Genomic DNA, 22840 nt, shown 5'->3' with positions numbered 1-22840 from the left:
CAATCATACCAATTATGCCAGTCATACCAATTATGCCAGTCATACCAATTATGCCAATCATACCAATCATACAAATCATGCCAGTCATACCAATCACACCAGTCATACCAATCATACCAATCGTACCAAACATGCCAATAACACCAATCATGCCAATCACACCAATCATACCAATCATGCCAATCACATCAATCATACCAATCATGCCAATCACATCAATCATGCCAATCAAATCAATCACACCAATCACACCAATCGTACCAATCATACCAAACATGCCAATCACACCAATCATACCAATCAAGCCAATCATGCCAGTCATACCAGTCATACCAGTCACACCAATCATGCCAATCATACCAAGAATTCCAATCATGCCAATCATACCAATCATGCTAATCATACCAGTCACACCAGTCACACCCATCATACCAATCATGCCAACATACCAATCATACCAATCACAACAATCATACCAATTATGCCAGTCATACCAATTATGCCAATCATACCAATTACGCCAATCATACCACTCAGAACAGTCATGCCAATCATTCCACTCAGAACAATCATACCACTCAGACCAATCATTCCACTCAGAACAATCATGCCAATCATACCAATTATGCCAGTCATACCAATTATGCCAATCATACCAATAATGCCAATCATACCAATCATACCAATTATGCCAGTCATACCAATTATGCCAGTCATACCAATTATGCCAGTCATACCAATTATGCCAATTATACCAATTATGCCAATCATACCAATTACGCCAATCATACCACTCAGAACAGTCATGCCAATCATTCCACTCAGAACAATCATACCACTCAGACCAATCATTCCACTCAGAACAATCATGCCAATCATACCAATTATGCCAGTCATACCAATTATGCCAATCATACCAATTATGCCAATCATACCAATCATACCAATTACGCCAATCATGCCAATCATACCACTCAGAACAGTCAAGCCAATCATTCCACTCAGAACAATCATACCACTCAGACCAATCATGCCAATCAGAACAATCATGCCAATCATACCAATTATGCCAGTCATACCAATTATGCCAGTCATACCAATTATGCCAATCATACCAATTACGCCAATCATGCCAATCATACCACTCAGAACAGTCATGCCAATCATTCCACTCAGAACAGTCATGCCAATCATTCCACTCAGAACAATCATACCACTCAGAACAATCATACTAGTCATACCACTCAGAACAATCATGCCAATCAGAACAATCATGCCAATCACACCACTCAGAACAATCATACCACTCAGAACAATCATACCTCTCAGAACAATCATACTAGTCATACCACTCAGAACAATCATGCCAATCAGAACAATCATGCCAATCACACCACTCAGAACAATCATACCACTCAGAAAAATCATACCACTCAGAACAATCATACCACTCAGACCAATCATACCACTCAGACCAATCATACCACTCAGAACAATCATACCACTCAGAACAATCATACCACTCAGAACAATCATGCCAATCATACCACTCAGAACAATCATGCCAATCAGAACAATCATGCCAATCATACCACTCAGAACAATCATACCACTCAGACCAATCATACCTCTCAGAACAATCACACCACTCAGAACAATCATACCACTCAGAACAATCATACTACTCAGAACAATCATACCACTCAGAACAATCATGCCAATCAGAACAATCATACCACTCAGACCAATCATACCACTCAGAACAATCATACCACTCAGACCAATTATACCACTCAGAACAATCATACCACTCAGAACAATCAGAACAATCAGAGCAATCATGCCAATCATACCACTCAGAACAATCATACCACTCAGACCAATCATGCCAATCAGAACAATTTCATTCTTCACTAAACATATTCCTCACACATGGCTAGGAACCGATTTCACTATATCCAAGTTGCACCAGTGCAGGTAAAACATTGCTAGTGCAGCTAGTGCCAGGTTGCGCCCAGTGCAGGTAACATTTCCCACCACAAGTGCATGGCTGCAGTTTTAGTTTTATGACTTTCCTGTAAATAATGTCTACTCCTTTTGTGTGTATCAGGTTAAGATAAATTACTGGACGTTAAAAATGTGACCAAATCTGTTCTCATGCCCATAAATGAGTTACGAAGACCACATGCTATGTCAACGATCTTTTCACGTTTCATGGAACATCAGAGAGGTCGCAGTGTCGTACGTCTCTGGTAAGGGCTTTGGTAAGGGGTTTGGTTATGTGCACTCAATCGCCTGCAGGGTAGTGGTCACTGGCTAGTGTGTTACTCATAATGGTGGACAAGTTGAATTTGCTGACAGATTTTCTCACTGTCATACGGAAAAGAAAAGATATTTATGAATGAAAATGTCAGCTATGTCTCAAAACATTCTTCCATGTGAGCAGGACTGTGCATAGTGGAGCTGGCCAGAATATACCTCTCGTTCTGCTGATAAAGAATTGCCTGCTGTCAGTGACAGCCATAGGATTGTTTATAGCCCTGTCGGGGTGGTCGAATAGCCTAGTGGTTAAAGCGTTCGCTCATCATGCCGAAGACCAGGGTTTGATTCCCGAATTGGGTACAATGTATGAAGCCCATTTCTGGTGACCCCCGCCGTGATATTGCTGGAATATTGCTAAAAGCGGCGTAAAACCGTACTCACTCACTCACTCATAGACCTGTCAGTGAAACTGCCAACACAAACGTTTCTAAATGTAACAAGAGACTGTCCTACTCCTAGTAGCATCAGTAATGACGTCGAGAAGAAAGTGAAAACTTATTCCTTTAGAAATAGCTGGGCAAACAGTAGGGATTGACTTCATTATAAAGAAACAGAAAGTTTGATGCACTGTCATGCAAATGTGGAAAGCTGAATTCTTTTAGAACTGGCTGCCAATGTTTTAGACTCCAGGAAGTAAAGGTTCATGAAAGTTGTGAAATACACAGGAGGTCTGAATGCAGTGAACTTGCAGAGCTTTGTGCTAAAACTAATTCTCTCACACATATACACATGTATGCACGTCACTAGGGATGGGTATTGGCGGTTATCACAATATTTTGCTGTGCACAAGGCCGTATTGCGATACGTATCATGACATATTGTATAATTATGAATTTTGAATTCTGGAGCAATCTGATACATTAAGGTATGAATTGAAGTTCATAAACGGAACAAAACGAGATGCTGGTACAACACAATGTTTACTCATTCAATAAATACATAATCATCTTTGGACTTTGGATGCAGCGAAGGCATTTCGCAAGTATGTGACAATGAACACATCATAAAAATCACTATTTAAAATCAGCCGATATATCGAGCATGAAAAAATGATATTGTTATACTATGGGAAAGAATGAACCTCAATTTACTGATATACCGATAATACCACACACCCTTACACGTCACTATTTGAGTGCAATAATCTTGAATGCAACGTTAAAACCCATTTCACCTAACCAACCGCCGTCATATAGCTGCAATATTGCTGAGTGCGGCGTTAAACAGCAAACAAACAACTTCAGCAGAAAGTAAAACTAAATGCTGAAACACCACATAGGGTTTTGTATTGATACTTACAGAGTATTTTATCATTGCCTTAGTAGGGGGCACGGGTGGCCCAGTCGTCTAAGGCGCCGCGATTCGCTGTGCAGAGTTGCGTCCCTTGGGCACGCCAGAAACCTATGATTGTGGGTTCGAATCCCGGTTCGCCCCAATTATGTTTCTAGGTTTGTCAGCACCATACCCGTGCTCGTGGGTTTCACCGAAGTGGTAAACGTCTGAGACCTGCATCACTTCGGGCTTTCCTCCCACATTAAGCTGACACGCTGCGATATAACTGGAATATTGTTAAAAGTGGCGTTAAACCAAACTCACTCACTCACTCACTCATTGCCTTAGTAGATGTGACTATTGGAATTGTAGATACATTGCAGTACATTGCCAAATGAATATGTCGCTTGTACAGATGGCAGTAACAAGACCAGCTGCGGCTACCACACACGCTTCCACAAACAGGAGCTGCTGTGCACCAAGAGCACTTATTGCCACACACAGCCAACAACATGGCTTCAGTTACATATATTAGTTTTGATGGTGGCAGTTCTTACTAAATTTTACAAATGAAATTACTTATAAACAAAACAGTAAAATATGAGTAGGTGTTAAGGTATTGCGATAATATCAGTTTGTATAATTTATTATGTGATGTTGGCGAATTGTTTCCTGAAACACCTCATTCCTGAACCTCATAGCAGTGGGTCTGTGATGTTGGTGAATTGCTTACTGAAACATCTCATTCCTGAACCTCATAGCAGTAGGTCTGTGATGTTGGTGAATTGCTTACTGAAACACCTCATTCCTGAACCTCATAGCAGTAGGTCTGTGATGTTGGTGAATTGCTTGCTGAAACACGTCATTCCTGAACCTCATAGCAGTAGGTATGTGATGTTGGTGAATTGCTTGCTGAAACACCTCATTCCTGAACCTCATAGCAGTGGGTCTGTGATGTTGGTGAATTGCTTGCTGAAACACCTCATTCCTGAACCTCATAGCAGTAGGTATGTGATGTTGGTGAATTGCTTGCTGAAACATCCATTCCTGAACCTCATAGCAGTAGGTATGTGATGTTGGTGAATTGCTTACTGAAACACCTCATTCCTGAACCTCATAGCAGTAGGTCTGTGATGTTGGTGAATTGCTTACTGAAACATCCATTCCTGAACCTCATAGCAGTGGGTCTGTGATGTTGGTGAATTGCTTACTGAAACACGTCATTCCTGAACCTCATAGCAGCAGGTATGTGATGTTGGTGAATTGCCTACTGAAACATCCATTCCTGAACCTCAGCAGTAGGTCTGTGATGTTGGTGAATTGCTTACTGAAACATCCATTCCTGAACCTCAGCAGTAGGTCTGTGATGTTGGTGAATTGCTTACTGAAACATCCATTCCTGAACCTCATAGCAGTGGGTCTGTGATGTTGGTGAATTGCTTACTGAAACACGTCATTCCTGAACCTCATAGCAGCAGGTATGTGATGTTGGTGAATTGCCTACTGAAACATCCATTCCTGAACCTCAGCAGTAGGTCTGTGATGTTGGTGAATTGCTTACTGAAACATCCATTCCTGAACCTCAGCAGTAGGTCTGTGATGTTGGTGAATTGCTTACTGAAACATCCATTCCTGAACCTCAGCAGTATGTCTGTGATGTTGGTGAATTGCTTTCTGAAACATCCATTCCTGAACCTCATAGCAGTAGGTATGTGATGTTGGTGAATTGCTTACTGAAACATCCATTCCTGAACCTCATAGCAGTAGGTATGTGATGTTGGTGAATTGCTTACTGAAACACCTCATTCCTGAACCTCATAGCAGTGGGTCTGTGATGTTGGTGAATTGCTTGCTGAAACACGTCATTCCTGAACCTCAGCAGTAGGTATGTGATGTTGGTGAATTGCTTGCTGAAACACGTCATTCCTGAACCTCATAGCAGCAGGTATGTGATGTTGGTGAATTGCTTACTGAAACATCCATTCCTGAACCTCATAGCAGTAGGTCTGTGATGTTGGTGAATTGCTTACTGAAACACCTCATTCCTGAACCTCATAGCAGCAGGTATGTGATGTTGGTGAATTGCTTACTGAAACACCTCATTCCTGAACCTCATAGCAGTAGGTCTGTGATGTTGGTGAATTGCCTACTGAAACATCCATTCCTGAACCTCAGCAGTAGGTCTGTGATGTTGGTGAATTGCTTACTGAAACATCCATTCCTGAACCTCAGCAGTAGGTCTGTGATGTTGGTGAATTGCTTACTGAAACATCCATTCCTGAACCTCAGCAGTAGGTCTGTGATGTTGGTGAATTGCTTTCTGAAACATCCATTCCTGAACCTCATAGCAGTAGGTATGTGATGTTGGTGAATTGCTTACTGAAACATCCATTCCTGAACCTCATAGCAGTAGGTATGTGATGTTGGTGAATTGCTTACTGAAACACCTCATTCCTGAACCTCATAGCAGTGGGTCTGTGATGTTGGTGAATTGCTTGCTGAAACAAGTCATTCCTGAACCTCAGCAGTAGGTATGTGATGTTGGTGAATTGCTTGCTGAAACACGTCATTCCTGAACCTCATAGCAGCAGGTATGTGATGTTGGTGAATTGCTTACTGAAACATCCATTCCTGAACCTCAGCAGTAGGTCTGTGATGTTGGTGAATTGCTTACTGAAACATCCATTCCTGAACCTCAGCAGTAGGTCTGTGATGTTGGTGAATTGCTTACTGAAACATCCATTCCTGAACCTCATAGCAGTAGGTATGTGATGTTGGTGAATTGCTTACTGAAACATCCATTCCTGAACCTCATAGCAGTAGGTCTGTGATGTTGGTGAATTGCTAGCTGAAACACGTCATTCCTGAACCTCATAGCAGCAGGTATGTGATGTTGGTGAATTGCTTACTGAAACATCCATTCCTGAACCTCATAGCAGTAGGTCTGTGATGTTGATGAATTGCTTGCTGAAACACGTCATTCCTGAACCTCATAGCAGCAGGTATGTGATGTTGGTGAATTGCTTACTGAAACATCCATTCCTGAACCTCATAGCAGCAGGTATGTGATGTTGGTGAATTGCTTACTGAAACATCCATTCCTGAACCTCATAGCAGTGGGTCTGTGATGTTGGTGAATTGCTTACTGAAACATCCATTCCTGAACCTCATGGCAGTAGGTATGTGATGTTGGTGAATTGCTTACTGAAACATCCATTCCTGAACCTCATAGCAGTGGGTCTGTGATGTTGGTGAATTGCTTACTGAAACATCCATTCCTGAACCTCATAGCAGTGGGTCTGTGATGTTGGTGAATTGCTTGCTGAAACATCCATTCCTGAACCTCATAGCAGTAGGTCTGTGATGTTGGTGAATTGCTTGCTGAAACATCCATTCCTGAACCTCAGCAGTAGGTCTGTGATGTTGGTGAATTGCTTGCTGAAACATCCATTCCTGAACCTCAGCAGTAGGTCTGTGATGTTGGTGAATTGCTTGCTGAAACACGTCATTCCTGAACCTCATAGCAGCAGGTATGTGATGTTGGTGAATTGCTTACTGAAACATCCATTCCTGAACCTCATAGCAGTAGGTATGTGATGTTGGTGAATTGCTTACTGAAACACCTCATTCCTGAACCTCATAGCAGTGGGTCTGTGATGTTGGTGAATTGCTTGCTGAAACATCCATTCCTGAACCTCAGCAGTAGGTCTGTGATGTTGGTGAATTGCTTACTGAAACATCCATTCCTGAACCTCATAGCAGTAGGTATGTGATGTTGGTGAATTGCTTACTGAAACATCCATTCCTGAACCTCAGCAGTAGGTCTGTGATGTTGGTGAATTGCTTACTGAAACATCCATTCCTGAACCTCAGCAGTAGGTCTGTGATGTTGGTGAATTGCTTACTGAAACACCTCATTCCTGAACCTCATAGCAGCAGGTATGTGATGTTGGTGAATTGCTTACTGAAACATCCATTCCTGAACCTCATAGCAGTAGGTCTGTGATGTTGGTGAATTGCTTACTGAAACATCCATTCCTGAACCTCAGCAGTAGGTCTGTGATGTTGGTGAATTGCTTACTGAAACATCCATTCCTGAACCTCAGCAGTAGGTCTGTGATGTTGGTGAATTGCTTACTGAAACATCCATTCCTGAACCTCAGCAGTAGGTCTGTGATGTTGGTGAATTGCTTACTGAAACATCCATTCCTGAACCTCAGCAGTAGGTCTGTGATGTTGGTGAATTGCTTGCTGAAACACGTCATTCCTGAACCTCATAGCAGCAGGTATGTGATGTTGGTGAATTGCTTACTGAAACATCCATTCCTGAACCTCATAGCAGTAGGTATGTGATGTTGGTGAATTGCTTACTGAAACATCCATTCCTGAACCTCATAGCAGTAGGTATGTGATGTTGGTGAATTGCTTACTGAAACATCCATTCCTGAACCTCATAGCAGTAGGTATGTGATGTTGGTGAATTGCTTACTGAAACATCCATTCCTGAACCTCATAGCAGTAGGTATGTGATGTTGGTGAATTGCTTACTGAAACACCTCATTCCTGAACCTCATAGCAGTAGGTATGTGATGTTGGTGAATTGCTTACTGAAACATCTCATTTCTGAACCTCATAGCAGTAGGTCTGTGATGTTGGTGAATTGCTTGCTGAAACACCTCATTCCTGAAGCTCATGGCAGTAGGTCTGTGAAGTTGGTGAATTGCCAAGGGGTATGAGTGAGTGAGTGACTGAATTTAATGATGCTTTGAACAGCAGTGTTCACGTTTACCGGTAATTACCAGTTTTTGACTGGTAAAATAAGGCTTGGACCGGTAATTCTTGTGACTGCCAGTCCCTGTGGACCGTCAAATTAGGTATCATGTAAATCTTTGTTGTTGAACAAACATTGTCAATACTTTCGAATGAAGTCAGCTTGTCTGTTATCATCAAGGTTGCCTGTTGTCAACAATATTTCGCTTTGCTTGAAGGTAAAATATCTATTTTGTAGTGACTTAATCTTGAATCAAAGTGAAATACTCAGGAAAAAAAAAGAGAAAATTGTGATTGGACTGTGTGAATGACGTGTAGATCTAAATAAGTTACTTCAGAAATGATGTCACTGAATTTGTCAGCCATGAAAGTACACTGCATTGAAATTGATGTTGAAAGAATTAAAACCAGGTAATTTTCATACAATTTATATTTGTTCAAAGTTGGGACTGACAAAACTTCGGTGGGACTGGTTATTTTTATAGTTGTCAGTTCACTGGGGATGGCAGTTTGAAAAGCCATCAGGAACACTGAACAGTATCTGAGGCATGTAAGGCTTTATTAAGGAGGAAGACCCGAAGTGATGCAGGTCTTAGATGTGTTCCCCATGTGGTGACATTCACGAGTATGGGTATGGTGCGAACGAACCTAGAACCACAATCAGGTCCGGTATTCTACATGTTTTCTCTTGTGTCTTCAGGAGGGAACAAAAGTGGTGCAGCCATTACTACTGGGGGGACTCATCCGCTTCTTCACCCCCGAGTCCACTATCAGCAAGGAAGAGGCCTACCTGTACGCCATGGCTGTCAGTATCTGTGCCATCGTCCTTGCTGTCGCTCACCACCCCTACTTCTTCAGCGTCACACGGATCGGCATGCAGATGAGGGTGGCGTGCTGCTCCTTGATGTACAAGAAAGTAAGTGTCTGTTGTAGACTAGTGAGTAAAGGTGATGCTTACCACTTACTGAACCTCTATGAGCACGGGTATGGTGTTGATAAACCTAAAAACTAGGGCTGGGACGAGTCCAAATTTACTACCCGGTTACCCACCCCCCTATTACCCAACCCTACCCGGGTACCCACTGTAGGTCTCAGGAGATGTCTCTAAATGTCCGATTGGGGACATTTTTAGAATAGCCCTGGCAAAAGGTATTGAGATACATGTATCAAACAATCTGGTCATTCATACACCGAAGTTGAATTAAGTTATATCTTTATTCAACCATATGAAAAAATCAGAAGGAATGGGTGCATAGTCAGAAAGAAATGCAAACATTAGTGACTTGTAGTGTAACCATAGAGTTCTAGATAATTTTTGTCATTAAACAACATATCACGTGACTAACCACGGGTCCGGGTAGTCCTGTGGGTACCCAGGTCCTACTCAGTACCCACCTGACCCGGGTACCCGAGTTACCCGTCCCAGCCCTAGTCTGCTGGTCACGATTGTAGCTGTGGCATGGCAGTCTTGTGGTTTCCACATGGAATGTTATTTTCTACTGCAGTGCTATGAATGTCCTCTGATCAAGTACAGTACAGTCATTACTGTACAGAGCTTGATGTACAAGAAAGTAAGTGTCTGTTGGTCACGATTGTATCAGTGGCATGGCAGTCTTGTGGTTTCCACATGGAATGTTATTTTCTACTGTAAAACAAACTTTAGAAATATCATGGCCTTTTACGTCAGTCTTTTTATTCTTTTAGATGTTTTAGCTCAAATTCTTTTGTTAGAAGAGTTTGGTATTGATAGTTGAGTGCTATGATTTATCAAGAAGGCTGTTCCCATGTTTCATGTGACCCCCGATGGTATGTTATGGGCCTGAGGTCAGCATGGGCTCTGTCTTTCTGTCCATCTGTCTGGTTTCAGTAGGGACAAGTATTTCTCAAACTTCTTTTGATACAAGAAAAATAATGGCCTTCTCATCCATTTAAATGTTTTAGCTCAAATTGTCTTTTGTCAGAAGAGTTTGGTATCGATAGTTGAGTGCTAGGGTTTATCAAGAAGGCTGTTGAAAAATCATGGCCTTTAGAGTGAGACAAATGAACCTGCTTAACTGTAAGACTGCACAGTATTACTGGTATGCCACAATACGCTTTTAAAATGATATGTATTTGCAATTTATTTTCTGTGTTCTGGTGTATGAAATATATAACAAGTTTCGTTATAATTTGAATTGTTTAATTTAAAATTTACACACAAATTATCATGATTATGTTTCCTTTTAAAAATTGAATGATAAAATGGCGGAAAACACAGCTTTTCTCTCACATAGTTATCTCCCCTGTAATTTTCTCTCACTACTGGGAGGAACAATTGCAGCTGGTGTAGGTCTACCTTTTGGTAAGAAAAAAACAGAGTTGAAAGATTGTTAATATCATGAATATTGTGGTTTATGCTGACAGCCTATAACCATGATAACACACGAGTGCGTATTATGCAAGTCTTGTGTACACTGATCAATCAGAAGGGGTACTAATTGGGATTGTTGACAAGCCAATATATATTAGCAAAATATCGCCGTGGGAGCTTATTACGTTGAATACGGTATTAAAACAAAATGTCCACAGATATTTGTCCGATTTTGGGGGTTGAAGTTTTCCAACAACATACACCCAATCACCACCTTGAGACAATGATATCACGACAAACCCATGACTCATATTGTCTTCAGTATATTTCAGTTGTGTGTCTGCTCTTTTCCAGTCCCTCCGTCTGAGTAACAAAGCTTTAGGCCAGACCACCGTGGGGCAGATAGTCAATCTCATGTCCAATGACGTCAACAGGTTTGATCAGGTCAGTCAGTTTGTTCTCATTGTGTAGTTCATATTGCATGCAAGTAGAGGGCAGTGGGACGGCATGGTGGGAAGTAAGGGGCGTGGTGTTACCGATATATCGGTAAATTGAGGTCCGTTCTTTCCATGATATGTATCATAATATCAGTTTTAATGAGCGGTATATCAGGTGATTTTTAATGTTGAGTTTTATTATGTTTTTAATGTTATACACTTGCCAAATAATTTTGAAAAGTTTCTGTAATTCCAAAATGCAAGTTCGTAAATATTGAGGTTAATTCTTTGGTCACACATGTGCATGCACATTCGTACACTTCCGTCAGGGCCCCATGATGGCAGTGTGGTCAGGTGATAGACAAAAACGATATGTGGAAGCACTTTGGTCTAAAAACAGATGACAAATTTGATGTACCAAATATTGCAGTCTGTTGTGAGTGCCCTTCGGAATTTTAGGTTTAGTATTCCGCAATACATATCTCGATAATATACCAATGTGGCCTCGTGCATCACAAAATATTGTTATCCAATGTAACGGTAGACCTGATGCTTGCCGTAAAAGGTGACTATGCTTGTCGTAAAGGGCGACTAACAGGATCGGGTGGTCAGACTTGCTGACTTGGTTGATACATGTCATTGTTATCCCAATTGCCTGGATTGATGCTCATGATATCAATCACTGGATTGTCTGGTCCAAACTCGGTTATTTACAGACCGCCGTCATACAGCTGGAATATTGCTGAGTGCGAGGTTAAACAACAAACCAACCAACCAACCAACACTAGTGAACAGACATTCAGCTGGCATTCCCTCCCTGTGTCTGCCTACACTTACAACTGCTGTTTGTATTGGCCAGCAGGCTTAAAAATAAAGCCAAGTTTTTACTGAATAACCAAAGGAAAATAAGTTTTCATTGTTGGCTTTTCACATTTAAACCATCAACGATGACGTCATCATATTGTTGTTGAAGTTGAGCTTGAGCCAAGAATTCAGTGGCTATTTTGATCTTGCATTTTAAACAAGTAAAACTGACACTACTATAGGTCATGATGCAGAATTATGGAGAAATTCTACATCAGCCATAGCTTGGTTTAAGTCAGAGAATTCACCAGAATCTGTTGAGTAGGAATGTAGAATCAACAGATTCTCATGATATCTCTGTTAAGTAATTCTTCCAACATATAGGAGGATTTCTCTTATCCTGATGCATGTTGACAGTGTAAAATATATTAATTGCTAGATTATCATCCACTTTTGTTCCGAAAGTAGGAGGGAGGCTTTTTATTTTTTATGTTTATTTTCAAATAAAGTCGTGAAGTTGAAGACTGGACACCTTGATGTGAACAATAGATGACTGAAATAACAAAGATAATAAATAAAAACTGATTTCAACAGGCGCAGTTGGATGTTTCTGTGTCAAACCTATTTTTGTTTTCCCGGCCAAACTTGTTACTCGTGTGTTTATGAATTTATCCTCAATTGACGTTCACTTGTCAAGTTCCCCACAAGCAAACTTGTTGAAGATTTCTATAGGTCTCATAGACTCTGGCAAAGCACAGCATACCAGTCGTTCATGGTTTGCACACCCTGTATTTTCAAAATAACGAGCATCATCTTGACAGCGGACAACAAGCGGGCGATAGGCAGGCACCCGAGAGTCGGTTGTAGGCCAGTCTACGGGTTGTCATAAACATGAATGGCCGTTTGACAGTTGATGTCGTTACAGTGCTCTATATATTTCACTTGGGCAAATAAAATGAGTTTGTCCTGAGTCGGGTGGGGATGATAATCTAGCAACTAATTTATTTTGGCCTCATACCATCAGCAGATTCAAATGTTTCCAAATTAAACTTTATTTCTGTCAAAGACAAAACATCAGTCTTCAGGTCTTATTAATATCAAGTCTGTTACTCCCATATGATATGACCCCTGAAGAGACGGGGTAGAATAGGTCTTCAGCAACACATGCTTGCCTTAAAAGGCGACTAATTGTCGTAAGAGGTTACTAACGGGATTGGGTAGTCAGGCTTGCTGAATTGGACAGAGGGAGGTTCCCTCATGTAAGGGTTTACAATCTCTAGTAATCTCAAGGAGTCATGGTTTGTCCAACTTATAAACCGACTCATCACATAGACAACATTTTTAATTAAATAACTGTAATAAAAACTCTCAAATGTATAACCTGTATCGGAGATGAAATATCGCCTGCAGTCGTGATCTCAATGAAACCGGTGATCTCAGCATGTGGGTTTCGCAACGGTGCGAAATCTGCACGTGCGTCTCGCAATGGCACGAAAATCTGCACGTGTGTCTCGTAGGCTGTTCGTAGTTTTTGTTCTATCAATGGTTTACAATGGTTGAAGGCGAGGTGTTACAATCGTTGTAATACCTCCTACGAGGTGTTACCACAATTTCAAAAACTCCACATCGAGTTACACAAACAGCCAGTAGGTTTATAAGAGGAGTTATTGTTAGAGTGACACTGTGATGTCTCTGATCTGCAGTGTGTCATAACTTTATTTCCAGGCTGTGATCTTTCTTCACTTTTTATGGATTGGACCAGTGCAAGCCATAGCCGTCCTGGTGATTCTGTGGTATGAGTTGGGGCCTGCAGTGCTGGCAGGCTTCGCGGTGCTTATACTCCTAATACCCTTACAGGGTTGGATGGGGAAACTCTTCTCTATACTCAGGTGAGTAGACTGGGGGTAACACACATACTGATACCCTTACAGGGTTGGATGGGGAAACTCTTCTCTATACTCAGGTGAGTAGACCGGGGGTGACACACATACTGATACCCCTACAGGGTTGGATGGGGAAACTCTTCTCTATACTCAGGTGAGTAGACCCGGGATAACACACATGCTGATACCCCTACAGGGTTGGATGGGGAAACTCTTCTCTATACTCAGGTGAGTAGACCGGGGGTAACACACATGCTGATACCCCTACAGGGTTGGATGGGGAAACTCTTCTCTATACTCAGGTGAGTAGACCCGGGGTGACACACATACTGATACCCCTACAGGGTTGGATGGGGAAACTCTTCTCTATACTCAGGTGAGTAGACCCGGGGTAACATACATACTGATACCCCTACAGGGTTGGATGGGGAAACTCTTCTCTATACTCAGGTGAGTAGACCCGGGATAACTCACATACTGATACCCCTACAGGGTTGGATGGGGAAACTCTTCTCTATACTCAGGTGAGTAGACCGGGGGTGACACACATACTGATACCCCTACAGGGTTGGATTGAGAAACTCTTCTCTATACTCAGGTGAGTAGACCCGGGATAACACACATGCTGATACCCCTACAGGGTTGGATGGGGAAACTCTTCTCTATACTCAGGTGAGTAGACCCGGGGTGACACACATACTGATACCCCTACAGGGTTGGATGGGGAAACTCTTCTCTATACTCAGGTGAGTAGACCCGGGGTAACATACATACTGATACCCCTACAGGGTTGGATGGGGAAACTCTTCTCTATACTCAGGTGAGTAGACCGGGGGTAACATACATGCTGATACCCCTACAGGGTTGGATGGGGAAACTCTTCTCTATACTCAGGTGAGTAGACCGGGGGTGACACACATACTGATACCCCTACAGGGTTGGATGGGGAAACTCTTCTCTATACTCAGGTGAGTAGACCCGGGATAACACACATGCTGATACCCCTACAGGGTTGGATGGGGAAACTCTTCTCTATACTCAGGTGAGTAGACCCGGGATAACTCACATACTGATACCCCTACAGGGTTGGATGGGGAAACTCTTCTCTATACTCAGGTGAGTAGACTGGGGGTAACACACATGCTGATACTCCTACAGGGTTGGATGGGGAAACTCTTCTCTATACTCAGGTGAGTAGACCCGGGATAACTCACATACTGATACCCCTACAGGGTTGGATGGGGAAACTCTTCTCTATACTCAGGTGAGTAGACCGGGGGTAACACACATGCTGATACCCCTACAGGGTTGGATGGGGAAACTCTTCTCTATACTCAGGTGAGTAGACCCGGGGTGACACACATACTGATACCCCTACAGGGTTGGATGGGGAAACTCTTCTCTATACTCAGGTGAGTAGACCCGGGGTGACACACATACTGATACCCCTACAGGGTTGGACGGGGAAACTCTTCTCTATACTCAGGTGAGTAGACCCGGGATAACTCACATACTGATACCCCTACAGGGTTGGATGGGGAAACTCTTCTCTATACTCAGGTGAGTAGACCGGGGGTGACACACATGCTGATACCCCTACAGGGTTGGATGGGGAAACTCTTCTCTATACTCAGGTGAGTAGACCGGGGGTAACATACATACTGATACCCCTACAGGGTTGGATGGGGAAACTCTTCTCTATACTCAGGTGAGTAGACCGGGGGTGACACACATGCTGATACCCCTACAGGGTTGGATGGGGAAACTCTTCTCTATACTCAGGTGAGTAGACCGGGGGTAGCATACATACTGATACCCCTACAGGGTTGGATGGGGAAACTCTTCTCTATACTCAGGTGAGTAGACCGGGGGTAACACACATGCTGATACCCCTACAGGGTTGGATGGGGAAACTCTTCTCTATACTCAGGTGAGTAGACCGGGGGTAACATACATACTGATACCCCTACAGGGTTGGATGGGGAAACTCTTCTCTATACTCAGGTGAGTAGACTGGGGGTAACTCACATACTGATACCCCTACAGGGTTGGATGGGGAAACTCTTCTCTATACTCAGGTGAGTAGACTGGGGGTAACTCACATACTGATACCCCTACAGGGTTGGATTGAGAAACTCTTCTCTATACTCAGGTGAGTAGACCCGGGATAACTCACATACTGATACCCCTACAGGGTTGGATGGGGAAACTCTTCTCTATACTCAGGTGAGTAGACCGGGGGTAACACACATACTGATACCCCTACAGGGTTGGATGGAGAAACTATTCTCTATACTCAGGTGAGTAGACCCGGGATAACTCACATACTGATACCCCTACAGGGTTGGATGGGGAAACTCTTCTCTATACTCAGGTGAGTAGACTGGGGGTAACTCACATACTGATACCCCTACAGGGTTGGATTGAGAAACTCTTCTCTATACTCAGGTGAGTAGACCCGGGATAACTCACATACTGATACCCCTACAGGGTTGGACGGGGAAACTCTTCTCTATACTCAGGTGAGTAGACCCGGGATAACTCACATACTGATACTCCTACAGGGTTGGATGGGGAAACTCTTCTCTATACTCAGGTGAGTAGACCCGGGATAACTCACATACTGATACCCCTACAGGGTTGGATGGGGAAACTCTTCTCTATACTCAGGTGAGTAGACTGGGGGTAACATACATACTGATACCCCTACAGGGTTGGATGATAAACTCTTCTCTATACTCAGGTGAGTAGCCCCGGGATAACTCACATACCGATACCCCAACAGGTATGGTACAATGAAGATGAATCAAATTTTCAACTCACAATCATTAATGTTTCTGGCATGTCCTTAGTGATCAAATGTCTAAAAACAAAACATATCTTATGAATAAGATCACAGAATTTCATGTTCATATTTTTATATCACAGTTTAAGCCATTGAAGTGTATGCATTGCTTAAGAAGTTTTTGTATGCATTTCTTAACTGTTGACCTTCAATAGGTGCACAAGAAAGATTAACAGTCCTGAACAGTTAAATTGTCTTTCTGTTACAGGCAGAAGACGGCTAAACACACGGATGAGCGAGTGCGCGTGATGAACGAGATTATCTCGGGGATGCGCGTCATCAAGATGTATTGTTGGGAAAAGCCATTTGGAGATCTGGTGGAGAAAATCAGGAGGTAGGGGATGTTTTCATCTGCCAATGTTGCCATTCCGTTCCATGATATATACCCTATATTCATACTTTAAAACATGACAAATTCACATCAGTAAACAACACCTTTTGTGTTATTTCTTCTTTTGAAATTTAAACTGAAATAGTATTTTCCTGATAATCAGCCAAGATTAGTGTGTCTAGTTTTGTGTGTTTTGACATTTTGGCCGTAATATACATTCAGTAAGGCGTCTGTCATGCTTGTGCAGTTGAAAGATTGCACCATAAGCTTCATTTCAATGAAATGTGACATTTCAAAAATCGTATAATTAATATTCAATATTTGTATATGGGTAATTATTTCATGTTTTTCTAGCGTCATTTTTGCGAAAAGCTTTTATCTTTTGTAAGGATCTTCTACTCATTTGTGAATGTGGTAATACTGTTTTATCTGACTTATAATATGTTGTTTTAGATTTTAATATATTCATGTGAAGGTGTTTTACAATAGTGTTAATGCATTTTGTGATAGTTATTCCTTTCATGTAAACTGTTTATTGAATTTCTGTGAATAATTGCACACAAGTCACATGTCATGCCTAAGTTGGACATTTGAAGTTGTTTGTTTCATGGCCTTCTGTTAATGGATTAATTAGCAATCATTGCAGATATGCACGTTTTACATTTGTTTCAAATATCCATTTGGACAAACAGTCAGTACCCAACACACCAAATATTGGACTTCTTGAATTTCCAATACAATATAACTGGTTTATGTACACGTACCTTCTGTCGTAAACGAAAAGATTGAGAAAATTTAGAAAATGTTTATTATTTTGTAATGACATTTTATTTCTTTCGTATTGTTTTAGAGAAAATTAATGATATTCATAACAACAGTGACTGATAAAGGTCATGGGTAGTGTATGTTCCATGGTTACCATGGTTACATAGATCCTTGTGAACAGTGTCATGATGTGCATGGTTGCAATGAAATCTATTTTTTTTTTTTTCACTACTGCTTATTCTAGAATTTTTCCTTTTTACATCTTCTGTCACACATTTCACTGGGCTTATGTCATTGCTTCTGCTTTTTGCTTGCATGTGTTGCTTCTGCTGTATATACTGTTCCCCTGAAAGCTTATCCCATGTGATAGCATTATTTATTGTACTGTTCCCCTGAAAGCTTATCCTTTGTGGTATTAATTTTTGTTATGCTGTTCCCCTGAAAGCTTATCCCATGTGGTATTAATATTTGTTGTACTGTTCCCCTGAAAGCTTATCATTTGTGGCATTATCATTTGTTGTACCGTTCCCCTGAAAGCTTATCCTATGTGGTATTAATATTTGTTGTACTGTTCCCCTGAAAGCTTATCATTTGTGGCATTATCATTTGTTGTACCGTTCCCCTGAAAGCTTATCCCATGTGGTATTAATATTTGTTGTACTGTTCCCCTGAAAGCTTATCATTTGTGGCATTATCATTTGTTGTACCGTTCCCTTGAAAGCTTATCCCATGTGGTGTTGTTGTTGTACTGAAAGCTTATCCACTGCTTAGTGGTATTGTTAAAACGTTGTAACAGTGGTGACTAGGTATGTATGGCATGTGCCATGAGGGAACATTCAACATTGTTTGGCAGTTACCCTGTCTGTGTGTTATTGGTCCAACATATATCAAATAGCAATGGCATTTTGACTTTCAAAGAAAAACAGTATTTTTTGGAAATATGTTTCTTTTGTCTCCTTATAAAGTTGCATGGTTAGATAAATATCAGGATGTTTTTGTTAATGACACATTCAGTGCTATATAATAAAAGTTGCAATTTAAATCACATTAAGTATTTAGCTTCGGAGATTGAACAATGTTTTCAATGAAGTGTAAATGGATTAAAAATTTAGTGTGGACATTTTATATTACAGTTCTTTTTGCTATGTAATCCATAAAAGACACGTTAATTTGGGGTTTATTGACTTAATAATCAGAAAATGTTTGGTATACCTCTACCAGTTGTTTGAAATACTGTTATCAATATCATTAGAAAACGTCTTACGTTTCGGGGCTCTCAGTCTCTCAGTCTGTGCTCAACAATTTATCAATTTATGGATAAGGTATTGTACCGTATTCAACGTAATAAGTGCCCCGCGATATTTGCTAATATATTGGCTAGTGAACCCAACTAGAGTCCTTTCCAATTGATCAATGTACACAAGATTTATATATTTGTGCACAGATTCTTCTTTTATATCATTTCAGGCTGTCAGCATAAACCACAAAATTTACAACTTTCAACTCTGCTTTTTATCTCACCAAAATTATGTTCTAATAAGAGCCCCCTATTTCTAATTTTGAGAGCACCCTGTGCGCTTATCACGTCGAATACTATTCTGGAACAGTCTAGGTCTTGCATGCTCTATGCTTCATGCAGCAACTATAATGGATATTGGATGGTCAGAATGTCCGTTTTTTGTGGCTAATACCGTATTCGACGTAATAAGCGCCCCGCTCTAATAAGCGCCCACGGCGATAATTGCTCATATATTGGCTAGTAAACAATCCCAATAAGCACCCCTTCCGATTGATCAATGTACAGAAGACTTATTTATTCGCGCATAATCCGCACTCGTGTGTTATATGCACCCTTAATCATGGGCAATTAAATTCTGAAAAAAAATATTTGTTGTATATAAACATTTCAGTCTGTCAGCATAAACCACGAAATTTATCTTTCAAATCTGTTTTTTCCACCAAAATAATATTCATATAAGCGCCCCCTGTTTCTAATTTTGAGAGCTCCCTGGGCGATTATTACGTCGAATACGGTACTTGGTTAGAGGTCCTCCTGAGAAAACCACAGGAATTTTACCTGGTTTATTTTGTGTCTTTGTACCTTGATGGCTGGGATCCATGCTGACACTATGAAGCACTAGTTACTGTCAAGTATTGAATACTATCCAGAATGTTAATCCAAACTAACTCACTCACTCTTGCCTGCCAAGATATAGCTGTGATACCACAGACAGCTGTGTAAACCAATATTTACTCACCATGCTCACTACTGTAGTTACGAGAAATAATATCACGCATATTTATTGCCATGACACAGGACATGTTACCTTACGACATGTGTGGTGGAGCTTATTAAGTATGCTGCAGGAGATGCAGCAGTGAGATGCAGTGAGATGCAGAGAGATGCACTAGCGTTGTGGTACTGTTGTGATAATCGTCCCTTGGCTAAAGGGAGATCACTCTGTTGACTAGCTGCTGACAGCTGACCAAATGGGGGATAAGGGGGTCAGGTGCTGAGGATTGTTCGTCATGCTTTCAGCCACTGGTCTGTTTGTTTGTTTGTTTGTTGTTTAACGCCACACTCAGCAATATTCCAGCTATATGACGGCATTCGGTAAATAATCGAGTCTGGACCAGTTAATCCAGGGATTGACATCATGAGCATCGATCCATCAATTGGGATATGATGACATGCATCAACAGTCATAGAATCTAACCACCCAATTCTGTTGGTGACAAGCATAGTCGCCTCTTACAACAAACATAGTCACCTTGTACGGCAAGCATGGACCTATTCCACCCCGGATCTTCATTGGTCCAGTCACTGGTTTGCCTGCGACAGACTCACATGTTTCCACCAACGACGATGATAAAGTCGACTACTACATATATAAATTTTATGTATACTTTTGTAATACACACTGGACATTGTGAACTTGGGGTTGAACGTTCTCGTTCTGTCAACCACTGGTCTGCCGTGCCCATATGGGATTGTTTACTGGTTACCATGCAATGGCTGGAATACTCTGGAACCCCAACTATCCAGACCCCAAATACATGGAAACCTGGACGATATTTACATAAAACATAACAGACACTATATAGGATGCCTCTTATATCCTGAAATCTGGTTTCTGGAAATCGATAGTTTGTTTCAATTATCAACATTGCAAAATACACAATTGTCTGTCTCATTTATACGGACAGCAACCACGCTTGACGATGTTGCACAGGACTTCGTATCAGTCTGCTGAGCTGAAACAAGATGTCGTGACAGCTGGGTAAAAGAAGGAGATCCTAAGAAAGGTTTCAGATATCTGAAACGCGTTTATCCGGACAATATTTGAAAAAAATGTCCGGATAAGCGAGGTTCCGACTGAATTTCTGACTGGTCTGAAACAAAATTCACTCACACACTGCAAATGGATAAATAGGGAAATAATTGGTTAACTGGTCGGGATTGTGTATTTGTAAGTCTGGAGACGGTCAGTGATGATTTTCCAGGGGTTTGAGGAATGATGAGGCCCCAGTGAGCACTGTACCTGAGGACTCTCATCCTGGATGTGTTTTATCTCCTTTAACACCAAACAGACTGGAGATCGCCTCCGTGGTCTAGTGGTAGAGCGTCCGCCCGGAGAGCGGAAGGTCTGGGGTTCTATCCCCGATCGCGTCATACCAAAAGACGTTAAAAGATGGTACTTGTTGTAACCCTGTCTGGCGCTCTGCATTAAGGGGCTAAAACAAGGACTGGTCGGCTCAGAGTCAGTATGCTGTGTCTGAGTGGGATATTCATGTTAAACTGCGGCATGGTATCTCAGTGAGCTAGCACTATAAATCGGTATCAGTCCGGACTAGTACAAGCAGCCAAACAAACACACACACGTACATGCACGTCGCTATATAAGTGCAATAATCTTGGACGCGACGTTAAACCCCATTTCACCACACCTCACCAAACAGACTGGGTGCAGAAATCCCACATAGTACAACTTGATGTGCATGCTACCATGGCGGCAATTGAATATGTTTTAATGATTCAAGCACTGTTACAACCGCTCTGTTAAATGTGGGACTCACAGTCCATTCATTCTCATGTTGTTGCGTACAGGTCTTTTAGTTTTTGGTAATATCCTGTTTGAGACCCATTAAGATCCGAGGTAGAACAGGTCTTCAGCAAGGCGACTATGCTTGTCGTAAGAGGTGACTATCGAGATCGGGTGGTCAGGCTTGCTGACTTGGTTGATGCATGTCATCGTATTCCAATTGTGTGGATCTATGCTCATGATTTTCAATCATCGGATTGTCTAGTTCAGACTTGATTATTTACAGACTGCTGTCATGTAGCTGAAATATTGCTGAGTGTGGCGTCAAACAATAAAGAAACAAAACAAACAACCCTGTTTGAGTGTAGATGTTTTCCAGGATATTTCCTTCGTCGCTACAGTTTGGTTTGAGCTCTTTCTTTCCTCTCAGTTGTTTACCTTTGACCTCTATGTATGACCTAACAATCCCTGGTTTTACAGCTTGGTTCTAACACGTTGCAGTTATATAGTGCATGCCGAGAGTGATTTAAATAAATCTTATTTTACACAGTAGTTGGGGCATTCTGTACAAATCTTGTGAAGATTGGAATCGTTTTTTAAAGTAAGAGTTGTTTGTGTATGGTGAGGTGTCAATGATATACTACTCAAAAGAAGTTAAGGACCTCAATTCTTTCATATTACTATAGGGGGCACGGGTGGCTCAGTCGTCTAAGGAGCCGCGATTCGCTGTGCAGAGTTGCGTCCCTTGGACGAGCCAGAAACCTATGATTGTGGGTTTGAATCCTGGTTCGCCTCGATTATGTTTTTAGGTTTGTCAGCACCATACCCCTGGTTCGTGGGTTTCACCAAAGTGGTAAACTTCTGAGACCTGCATCACTTCGGGCTTTCCTCCCACATTAAGCTGACACGCCGTGATATAACTGGAATACTGTTGAAAGCGGCGTTAAACCCAACTCACTCACTCACTCATATTACTATAGCTCACCTGTCGTGCTATTAGTAACATGAAAGAATCAGG

The 22840-nt window shown here is 41.6% G+C and overlaps 1 protein-coding gene across 5 annotated transcripts in view; it reads left to right on the top strand.

Annotated features, from left to right (window-relative positions):
• Positions 1-22840, top strand: part of LOC124128430 (ATP-binding cassette sub-family C member 4-like) — a 150474-nt gene that overhangs the window by 20105 nt on the left and 107529 nt on the right. For 3 of the 5 annotated variants that reach the window (XM_048391894.1, XM_048391896.1, XM_048391895.1), the window contains exons 4-7: positions 9065-9280; positions 11069-11158; positions 13681-13844; positions 16892-17017. In XM_048391894.1, the coding sequence (XP_048247851.1) occupies positions 9065-9280; positions 11069-11158; positions 13681-13844; positions 16892-17017 (596 nt within the window). Of the gene's footprint in view, positions 1-9064; positions 9281-11068; positions 11159-13680; positions 13845-16469; positions 16509-16891; positions 17018-22840 lie in introns of those variants that run through there. The other 2 variants (XM_048391897.1, XM_048391898.1) reach the window with 1 other exon arrangement.

This window comes from Haliotis rufescens, unplaced genomic scaffold (genome assembly GCF_023055435.1).
Source record: "Haliotis rufescens isolate VD_foot unplaced genomic scaffold, xgHalRufe1.0.p SCAF_101, whole genome shotgun sequence".
Classification (NCBI taxonomy): Eukaryota; Metazoa; Mollusca; class Gastropoda; order Lepetellida; family Haliotidae; genus Haliotis; species Haliotis rufescens.
The sequence above is the reverse complement of the archived record's forward strand: the minus strand, read 5'-3'. Positions and strand labels throughout refer to the sequence as shown.